The sequence below is a fragment of the Rutidosis leptorrhynchoides genome, chromosome 1 (genome assembly GCF_046630445.1).
Source record: "Rutidosis leptorrhynchoides isolate AG116_Rl617_1_P2 chromosome 1, CSIRO_AGI_Rlap_v1, whole genome shotgun sequence".
Taxonomy (NCBI): Eukaryota; Viridiplantae; Streptophyta; class Magnoliopsida; order Asterales; family Asteraceae; genus Rutidosis; species Rutidosis leptorrhynchoides.
The window spans coordinates 695,067,444-695,079,561 of record NC_092333.1 but is presented as its reverse complement, the minus strand read 5'-3'; the positions used below and the strand labels follow the sequence as shown (position 1 = coordinate 695,079,561).

Genomic DNA, 12,118 nt, shown 5'->3' with positions numbered 1-12,118 from the left:
ACTAGTTTGTGAGCCATTCTACATGCCTGTTGTATGGAGGCGGGCTCGTGTGAACTTATATCTTCTTGGATTCTTTCCGGTAATCCTTTCACAAAAGCGTCGATCTTCTCTTCCTCATCTTCGAACGCTCCGGGACACAATAGGCACAATTCTGTGAATCGTCTTTCGTACGTGGTAATATCAAATCCTTGGTTTCGTAACCCTCTAAGTTCTGTCTTGAGCTTATTGACCTCGGTTCTGGGACGGTACTTCTCGTTCATCAAGTGCTTGAATGCTGACCACGGTAGTGCATAAGCATCATCTTGTCCCACTTGCTCTAGATAGGTATTCCACCATGTTAACGCAGAACCTATGAAGGTATGCGTAGCGTACTTCACTTTGTCCTCTTCAGTACACTTACTTATGGCAAACACCGATTCGACCTTCACGGTCCACCGTTTCAATTCGATCGGTCCTTCGGTTCCATCAAATTCCAAAGGTTTGCAGGCAGTGAATTCTTTGTAGGTGCATCCTACACGATTTCCTGTACTGCTAGATCCAAGGTTATTGTTGGTATGTAGCGCATCCTGTACTGCGGCTATGTTTGAAGCTAGAAAAGTACGAAATTCCTCTTCATTCATATTCACGGTGTGTCGAGTAGTCGGTGCCATTTCCTTCAAAATAGTCAAATGGAACAAGTTAATCATACAGAATATTAAGAGTAGTTAATAGTATTTCGTAGCATAATATGAACTCATTTATAAAAGCTTTTTCTTCATATTAGCGTTTTATAAGTTTAAATTCGGGTAGTACCTACCCGTTAAGTTCATACTTAATAGCTAATATACAATTCAACTACTACAATTCTATATGAAAAACTGATTATAATAATATTTCGCGTTCAAACTTTTATACAATATTTTACAAACTTACAATACCGCTTCTTTTACATAAAGCATGAAATATAGCACACAATAACTTTGATACAAGATATAGTTGTGAACATAATTCTAGCTAGTACCCAAGTCGTTCAGCAAAGGCAATAAAGACACGTAATTCATACGTCCAGAAACAAGTCATGCATTCTGGTTTTACTAGGACTACTTCCCATCCTTGGTCTTGTGGAACATAACCGTTATGGCCATTGATAAGACAGCGTGTTGTAACGTCGTCAAAGGGATGAGGGTTACGTAATGTCCAACAGTCCCGTAACAATCTAAAAACCTCATTTCTTACCCCAATTACCGACTCCGTCACTTGTGGGAACGTTTTGTTTAATAGTTGTAGCCCGATGTTCATTTTCTCACTTTGGTGAGAAGCGAACATTACTAACCCGTAAGCATAGCATGCTTCTTTATGTTGCATGTTAGCCGCTTTTTCTAAATCATGAAGTCCTATATTCGGATACATTGAGTCAAAATAATTTCTTAACCCGTTGCGTAAAATAGCATTTGGGTTCCCCGCAATATATGCGTCAAAGTAAACACATCGTAACTTATGGGTTTCCCAATGTGATATCCCCCATCTTTCAAACGAAAGTCTCTTATAAACCAAGACATTCTTGGAACGTTCTTCGAATGTCTTACAAACTGATTTCGCCGTAAATAGTTGTGCCGAAGAATTCTGACCGACTCTAGACAAGATTTCATCAATCATGTCTCCGGGTAGGTCTCTTAAAATATTGGGTTGTCTATCCATTTTGTGTTTTTATACTGTAAAATAGACAAGAGTTAGATTCATAAAAAAAATACTTATTAATACAAGCAATTTTTACATATATCATAAAGCATAACACACAATATTACATATATTACACCACACGAATACAACTATCTTATTCCAACTCGCTCATTTCTTCTTCTTTGGTTTTGGTTCGTTTTGCCAAGTTTCTAGGGATATATGATGATCCCCTAATACAAACTGTCGTTTTCCACAACGGTTTAGAGAAACCTGGTGGTTTAGAGGTTCCCGGGTCATTGTTACAACTTAAGGGCTTCGGGGGTTGACGATACATATAAAGTTCATCGGGGTTGGAATTAGATTTCTCTATTTTTGTGCCCTTTCCCTTATTATTTTCTTTTGCCTTATTAAATTAAGTTGGGGTAATTTCTATAACATCATCGGAATTCTCGTCGGAATCCGATTCATCGGAGAATTGGTAATCCTCCCAATATTTTGCTTCCTTGGCGGAAACACCATTGACCATAATTAACCTTGGTCGGTTGGTTGAGGATTTTCTTTTGCTTAACCGTTTTATTATTTCCCCCACCGGTTCTATTTCCTCCTCCGGTTCCTCCTCTTCCGATTCTGATTCTTCTTCTGGTTCTGATTCTTCTTCCGGTTCTTCTTCGGGAACTTGTGAATCAGTCCAATATATATTTGACTCTTCGTTATTATTAGGTGAGTCAATGGGATTTGTGCTACAGGTAGACATCTATCACACAATATCAAACATGTTAAGAGATTAATATATCACATAATATATACATGTTAATAATATATAGTTTCCAACAAAAATGTTAAGCAATCATTTTTAAAGAAAACACGGTCGAAGTCCAGACTCACTAATGCATCCTAACAAACTCGATAAGACACACTAATGCAAATTTTCTGGTTCTCTAAGACCAACGCTCGGATACCAACTGAAATGTCCCGTTCTTATTGATTAAAAACGTTCCATATTAATTGATTTCGTTGCGAGGTTTTGACCTCTATATGAGACGTTTTTCAAAGACTGCATTCATTTTTAAAACAAACCATAACCTTTATTTTATAAATAAAGGTTTAAAAAGCTTTACGTAGATTATCAAATAATGATAATCTAAAATATCCTGTTTACACACGACCATTACATAATGGTTTATAATACAAATATGTTACATCAAAATCAGTTTCTTGAATGCAGTTTTTACACAATATCATACAAACATGGACTCCAAATCTTGTCCTTATTTTAGTATGCAACAGCGGAAGCTCTTAGTATTCACCTGAGAATAAACATGCTTTAAACGTCAACAAAAATGTTGGTGAGTTATAGGTTTAACCTATATATATCAAATCGTAACAATAGACCACAAGATTTCATATTTCAATACACATCCCATACATAGAGATAAAAATCATTCATATGGTGAACACCTGGTAACCGACATTAAAAAGATGCATATATAAGAATATCTCCATCATTCCGGGACACCCTTCGGATATGATATAAATTTCGAAGTACTAAAGCATCCGGTACTTTGGATGGGGTTTGTTAGGCCCAATAGATCTATCTTTAGGATTCGCGTCAATTAGGGTGTCTGTTCCCTAATTCTTAGATTACCAGACTTAATAAAAAAAGGCATATTCGATTTCGATAATTCAATCATAGAATGTAGTTTCACGTACTTGTGTCTATTTTGTAAATCATTTATAAAACCTACATGTATTCTCATCCCAAAAATATTAGATTTTAAAAGTGGGACTATAACTCACTTTCACAGATTTTTTACTTCGTCGGGAAGTAAGACTTGGCCACTGGTTGATTCACGAACCTATAACAATATATACATATATATCAAAGTATGTTCAAAATATATTTACAACACTTTTAATATATTTTGATGTTTTAAGTTTATTAAGTCAGCTGTCCTCGTTAGTAACCTACAACTAGTTGTCCACAGTTAGATGTATAGAAATAAATCGATAAATATTATCTTGAATCAATCTACGACCCAGTGTATACGTATCTTATTATTGATCACAACTCAAACTATATATATTTTGGAATCAACGTCAACCCTGTATAGCTAACTCCAACATTCACATATAGAGTGTCTATGGTTGTTCCGAAATATATATAGATGTGTCGACATGATAGGTCGAAATATTGTATACGTGTCTATGGTATCTCAAGATTACATAATATACAATACAAGTTGATTAAGTCATGGTTGGAATAGATTTGTTACCAATTTTCACGTAGCTAAAATGAGAAAAATTATCCAATCTTGTTTTACCCATAACTTCTTCATTTTAAATCCGTTTTGAGTGAATAAAATTGCTATGGTCTCATATTGAACTCTATTTTATGAATATAAACATAAAAAGTATAGGTTTATAGTCGGAAAAATAAGTTACAAGTCGTTTTTGTAAAGGTAGTCATTTTAGTCGAAAGAACGACGTCTAGATGACCATTTTAGAAAACATACTTCCACTTTGAGTTTAACCATAATTTTTGGATATAGTTTCATGTTCATAATAAAAATCATTTTCTCATAATAACAACTTTAAAATCAAAGTTTATCATAGTTTTTAATTAACTAACCCAAAACAGCCCGCGGTGTTACTACGACGGCGTAAATCCGGTTTTACGGTGTTTTTCGTGTTTCCAGGTTTTAAATCATTAAGTTAGCATATCATATAGATATAGAACATGTGTTTAGTTGATTTTAAAAGTCAAGTTAGAAGGATTAACTTTTATTTGCGAACAAGTTTAGAATTAACTAAACTATGTTCTAGTGATTACAAGTTTACCACTTCGAATATGATAGCTTTTTATGTATGAATCGAATGATGTTATGAAAATCATTACTACCTTAAGTTCCTTGGATAAACCTACTGGAAAAGAAAAAAATGGATCTAGCTTCAACGGATTCTTGGATGGCTCGAAGTTCTTGAAGCAGAATCATGACACGAAAACAAGTTCAAGTAAGATCATCACTTGAAATAAGATTGTTATAGTTATAGAAATTGAACCAAAGTTTGAATATGATTATTACCTTGTATTAGAATGATAACCTACTGTAAGAAACAAAGATTTCTTGAGGTTGGATGATCACCTTACAAGATTGGAAGTGAGCTAGCAAACTTGAAAGTATTCTTGATTTTATGAAACTAGAACTTTTGGAATTTATGAAGAACACTTAGAACTTGAAGATAGAACTAGAGAGAGATCAAATAGATGAAGAAAATTGTAGAATTAAAGTGTTTTTAGGTGTTTTTGGTCGTTGGTGTATGGATTAGATATAAAGGATATGTAATTTTGTTTTCATGTAAATAAGTCATGAATGATTACTCATATTTTTGTAATTTTATGAGATATTTCATGCTAGTTGCCAAATGATGGTTCCCATATGTGTTAGGTGACTCACATGGGCTGCTAAGAGCTGATCATTAGATTGTATATACCAATAGTACATACATCTAAAAGTTGTGTATTGTACGAGTACGAATACGGGTGCATACGAGTAGAATTGTTGATGAAACTGAACGAGAATGTAATTGTAAGCATTTTTGTTAAGTAGAAGTATTTTGATAAGTGTCTTGAAGTCTTTCAAAAGTGTATGAATACATATTAAAACACTACATGTATATACATTTTAACTGAGTTGTTAAGTCATCGTTAGTCGTTACATGTAAATGTTGTTTTGAAACCTTTAGGTTAACGATCTTGTTGAATGTTGTTAACCCATTGTTTATTATAACAAATGAGATGTTAAATTGTTATATTATCATGATATTATGATATATAATATATCTTATTATGATATATATACAGTTAAATGTCGTTTCAACGATAATCGTTACATATATGTCTCGTTTCGAAATCATTAAGTTAGTAGTCTTATTTTTACATATGTATTTCATTGTTAATACACTTAATAATATGTATTTCATTGTTAATACACTTAATAATATATTTAATTATCATTTAACATAATTAACCAAGTGTATCAATATCTTAATATGATTCATATGTACCTAGTAAGACGTTGTTATAACGATAATCGTTATATATATCGTTTTCGAGTTTCTTAAATTAATAGTCACATTTTTATGTATATAACTCATTGTTAAAGTACCTAATGAGATACATACTTATAATAAAATCATGTTAACTATATATATAACCATATATATGTCATCGTATAGTTTTTACAAGTTTTAACGTTCGTGAATCACCGGTCAACTTGGGTGGTCAATTGTCTATATGAAACCTATTTCAATTAATCAAGTCTTAACAAGTTTGATTGCTTAACATGTTGGAAACACTTAATCATGTAAATAACAATTTCATTTAATATATATGTAAACATGGAAAAGTTCGGGTCACTACACAACGGGAAGTTAGCCGCATTGACGCGATTCTTTTCTAAGGCCGCCGAAAGATCACTCCCGTTTTTTCACACCCTGAAGGACTCCACTAAGAAGTTAGATTTTAAGTGGATCGACCAGGCAGAAAAGGCGTTCCAGGAGATGAAGGTACTCCTCAAAGACATCCTGACGTTAACAGCGCCGATTGCAGGAGAAACCCTGATACTTTACCTCGCGGTATCTAGGGAGGCTGTTAGCTCCGTTTTAGTCGCTGAACGAGGGGATGCCTAAATGCCAATCTACTTCGTCAGCAAGGCCCTATCCGGGAGTGAGCTGAATTATTGCCCATGGAAAAACTTGTGTACGCGCTCGTCGTTACCGCCCGACGTCTGCGCAGATACTTCCAAGCACACCCGATAACGGTGCTCACTGATCAACCTATTCGACAGCTATTCTATAAGCCCGAGATATTGGGTAGGCTAACCAAATGGGCAATAGAGTTGGGCGAACATGAAATCTCATATTAAGCTAGAAGAGCTATTAAGGGACAGGTGATGGCCGATTATCTGGCCGAAACAGCCGCTGATATGCCAGCAATAGAAGACCCTGAACAGCTTCCCGCGCCCCCGCTCGAACTATGCGAGCTCTATAACGACGGCGCGGCAAGCTTCAAGGGCGCTGGCGCATGGTTAATTATTACAGGTCCACATCAAGAAGAGCATACATACGCGTTACGGTTTAACTTTAAGGTGACAAACAACGAGGCAGAGTATGAGGCGCTGTTAGCAGGAATGTGCATAGCTCGAGAGCTGGGAATAAAGAAGCTGCAAGCTTACGTAGATTCACAGCTAGTTGCCAATCAGATAAGCGGCACCTTTGACGCCAACGACAAATCCATGCAATCATACCTGGCCATGGTTCATTCTCTAGCCGACACGTTCGTCGACTTCAGAATCACCCAAATTCCCAGGAGCTAGAATAAGCAGGCGGATGTGCTCAGTAAACTGGCGGCCCTTACTTTCAATCACCTGGAAAAGAAAATATTAGTAGAATAAGTCTTCACAAAGTCCACAGAGCCAGAAACCACAATCGTTTCTGTTGAGGAAGAAGAAACGACTTGGATGACAGACATCATAGAATTCCTGCGAACTGGATCTTTACCCGAAGGAGAGAAGGAAGCAATGAAGATCAGGGTGAAGGCGCCAAACTACGAGTTGCGAGGAGAAATTTTATATCGAAAGTCTTATTTAGGTGCGTCCCTACACTGCGTAGGACCTAAAGAGGCTACTATGTATATCGATGAGGTTCACAAAGGATCTTGTGGGTTGCATTCTGGGTGGAGGACAGTCACCGAGAGGATTAAGCGACTAGGATATTATTGGCCTAGAATATACGCTGACACGGCCGAAAGGATCAGAATCTGCCAGGAGTGTCAGTTACACGCGCCCGTCAGCAGTGCGCCTCAGCATCCCATGATACTTATCGTATCACCGTGGCCATTTTGCAAGTGGGCGATCGACATAGTGGGACCTTTCCCAAGGGGCGCGGGAAACGCTGAATATCTGGTGGTAGCCATCGACTTCTTCACCAAGTGGGTGGAAGCAAAGCCATTACGCACTATTACCAGTAAGCAAGTTAGAGATTTCTTCTGGGAAAGCATTGTGTGCAGGTTCGGCGTACCCAATGAGATTGTTAGCGATAATGGTACGCAATTTGAAGGTAACCCCTTCCACAGCTGGTGTCAAGATCTGAACATCAAACAACGCTTCACTTCCGTCGCACATCCTCGGGCCAATGGCCAATGCGAGGTCACCAACAGAGACATTGTGCACGCTATCAAAGCAAGGTTGGGGATGAAGCGCACCGGATGGGTGGATGAGTTACCCAAAGTCCTATGGGCACACAGAACGATGCACAAGAACAGCACAGGGGAGACACCATTCAGTCTGGTGTACAGTTCAGAGGCAGTAATCCCAGCAGAGATAACCATTCCAACAGAACGAATTTTGTCATACAGCGAAGGCGAGAATGACGAAAGACTGCGTACTAACCTGAACTACGCGGAGGAGCGTAGAGAAATGGCGGCCATCTGAGAGGCCGCCAACAAGCAGCGCATTGCAAAATATTACGACAAGCGCGTAAAGACAAGAACGTACAAGGTTGGAGACCTTGTGTGGCGTGATAATCAAGCAAGCAGGGCCCAAAACACTGGAAAGTTAGGGCCAAACTGGGAAGGACCTTACAGGGTCGTTGGGATCAGTAACATCAGAACTTACAAACTGGCAGAGCTTAAGGGAAATTTGTGATGACCCGGAAATTTCTGACCAAATTTAAACTTTATCTTTAAATGATTTAATGTTTTCGATACGATAAGCAAAGTCTATGAAGTTGAATCACAAAATTTTAGAATTGTTTCATGTATTAAATTACATTTGACTGCTCTCGACGATTCATGAACAATTATATGTATGTATATATATATATATATGTACAAGTAAAAAACGAATTCCTACCGTAAAACACTATTTGCTACAGTAAAATGACTTTGCTACAGTAAAACACTATTTGCTACAGTAAAACACTATTTGCTACAGTGAAACCGTATTTTGCTACAGTAAAACACTATTTGCTACAGTAACACACTATTTGCTACAGTAACACTATTTGCTACAGTACACTATTTGATGTCGACGAACTAGCAAACAAAAACAGGATAAGGCGGCCATGCGATCGCATGGCAAAAATACTGAAAACTCATGCGATCGCATGAGGTACTGTAGCAGGCCACATACTATAAAAGCTCGATTCATTCCTCTGTATTATTATTTTTTTTTATATTATTATTATTATTATTATTATTATTATTATTATTATTATTATTATTATTAAGATTAATATTATTATTATTATTAATCTTATTATAATATTATTATTAGTAGTATATATACCTAAAATACTACGACGAGGTTATGAGCGTGTCACCTTCAAAATGGGTTTTAGAGCGGGATAGAGCTAAGGAAATTATGGGTTATTGCCAAGGAGGTTATGGGTAATGTTCGAGGGTATATTTGTGAATCAAATCTAGTGATTATTGAAATGTCCCGTTCTTATTGATTAAAAACGTTCCATATTAATTGATTTCGTTGCGAGGTTTTGACCTCTATATGAGACGTTTTTCAAAGACTGCATTCATTTTTAAAACAAACCATAACCTTTATTTCATAAATAAAGGTTTAAAAAGCTTTACGTAGATTATCAAATAATGATAATCTAAAATATCCTGTTTACACACGACCATTACATAATGGTTTACAATACAAATATGTTACATCGAAATCAGTTTCTTGAATGCAGTTTTTACACAATATCATACAAACATGGACTCCAAATCTTGTCCTTATTTTAGTATGCAACAGCGGAAGCTCTTAATATTCACCTGAGAATAAACATGCTTTAAACGTCAACAAAAATGTTGGTGAGTTATAGGTTTAACCTATATATATCAAATCGTAACAATAGACCACAAGATTTCATATTTCAATACACATCCCATACATAGAGATAAAAATCATTCATATGGTGAACACCTGGTAACCGACATTAACAAGATGCATATATAAGAATATCCCCATCATTCCGGGACACCCTTCGGATATGATATAAATTTCGAAGTACTAAAGCATCCGGTACTTTGGATGGGGTTTGTTAAGCCCAATAGATCTATCTTTAGGATTCGCGTCAATTAGGGTGTCTGTTCCCAAATTCTTAGATTACCAGACTTAACAAAAAGGGGCATATTCGATTTCGATAATTCAACCATAGAATGTAGTTTCACGTACTTGTGTCTATTTTGTAAATCATTTATAAAACCTGCATGCATTCTCATCCCAAAAATATTAGATTTTAAAAGTGGGACTATAACTCACTTTCACAGATTTTTACTTCGTCGGGAAGTAAGACTTGGCCACTGGTTGATTCACGAACCTATAACAATATATACATATATATCAAAGTATGTTCAAAATATATTTACAACACTTATAATATATTTTGATGTTTTAAGTTTATTAAGTCAGCTGTCCTCGTTAGTAACCTACAACTAGTTGTCCACAGTTAGATGTACAGAAATAAATCGATAAATATTATCTTGAATCAATCCACGACCCAGTGTATACGTATCTCAGTATTGATCACAACTCAAACTATATATATTTTGGAATCAACCTCAACCCTGTATAGCTAACTCCAACATTCACATATAGAGTGTCTATGGTTGTTCCGAAATATATATAGATGTGTCGACATGATATGTCGAAATATTGTATACGTGTCTATGGTATCTCAAGATTACATAATATACAATACAAGTTGATTAAGTTATGGTTGGAATAGATTTGTTACCAATTTTCACGTAGCTAAAATGAGAAAAATTATCCAATCTTGTTTTACCCATAACTTCTTCATTTTAAATCCGTTTTGAGTGAATCAAATTGCTATGGTTTCATATTGAACTCTATTTTATGAATCTAAACAGAAAAGTATAGGTTTATAGTCGGAAAAATAAGTTACAAGTCGTTTTTGTAAAGGTAGTCATTTCAGTCGAAAGAACGACTTCTAGATGACCATTTTAGAAAACATACTTCCACTTTGAGTTTAATCATAATTTTTGGATATAGTTTCATGTTCATAATAAAAATCATTTTCTCATAATAACAACTTTAAAATCAAAGTTTATCATAGTTTTTAATTAACTAACCCAAAACAGCCCGCGGTGTTACTACGACGGCGTAAATCCGGTTTTACGGTGTTTTTCGTGTTTCCAGGTTTTAAATCATTAAGTTAGCATATCATATAGATATAGAACATGTGTTTAGTTGATTTTAAAAGTCAAGTTAGAAGGATTAACTTTTGTTTGCGAACAAGTTTAGAATTAACTAAACTATGTTCTAGTGATTACAAGTTTAAACCTTCGAATAAGATAGCTTTATATGTATGAATCGAATGATGTTATGAACATCATTACTACCTTAAGTTCCTTGGATAAACCTACTGGAAAAGAGAAAAATGGATCTAGCTTCAATGGATCCTTGGATGGCTCGAAGTTCTTGAAGCAGAATCATGACACGAAAACAAGTTCAAGTAAGATCATCACTTGAAATAAGATTGTTATAGTTATAGAAATTGAACCAAAGTTTGAATATGATTATTACCTTGTATTAGATTGATAACCTACTGTAAGAAACAAAGATTTCTTGAGGTTGGATGATCACCTTACAAGATTGGAAGTGAGCTAGCAAACTTGAAAGTATTCTTGATTTTATGAAACTAGAACTTTTGGAATTTATGAAGAACACTTAGAACTTGAAGATAGAACCTGAGAGAGATCAATTAGATGAAGAAAATTGAAGAATGAAAGTATTTGTAGGTGTTTTTGGTCGTTGGTGTATGGATTAGATATAAAGGATATGTAATTTTGTTTTCATGTAAATAAGTCATGAATGATTACTCGTATTTTTGTAATTTTATGAGATATTTCATGCTAGTTGCCAAATGATGGTTCCCAAATGTGTTAGGTGACTCACATGGGCTGCTAAGAGCTGATCATTGGAGTGTATATACCAATAGTACATACATCTAAAAGCTGTGTATTGTACGAGTACGAATACGGGTGCATACGAGTAGAATTGTTGATGAAACTGAACGAGGATGTAATTGTAAGCATTTTTGTTAAGTAGAAGTATTTTGATAAGTGTATTGAAGTCTTTCAAAAGTGTATAAATACATATTAAAACACTATATGTATATACATTTTAACTGAGTCGTTAAGTCATCGTTAGTCGTTACATGTAAGTGTTGTTTTGAAACCTTTAGGTTAACGATCTTGTTAAATGTTGTTAACCCAATGTTTATAATATCAAATGAGATTTTAAATTATTATATTATCATGATATTATCATGTATGAATATCTCTTAATATGATATATATACATTAAATGTCTTTACAATGATAATCGTTACATATATGTCTCGTTTAAAAATCATTAAGTTAGTAGTCTTGTTT

At 35.2% G+C, this 12,118-nt stretch overlaps 1 protein-coding gene across 1 annotated transcript; it reads left to right on the top strand.

Annotated features, from left to right (window-relative positions):
• Positions 1-6,611: 6,611 nt before the first annotated feature.
• LOC139852730 (uncharacterized) lies at positions 6,612-7,034 on the top strand. The gene has a single exon (XM_071842062.1). It carries the CDS (start codon positions 6,612-6,614, stop codon positions 7,032-7,034), a length of 423 nt encoding a protein of 140 aa, XP_071698163.1.
• Positions 7,035-12,118: the final 5,084 nt, after the last annotated feature.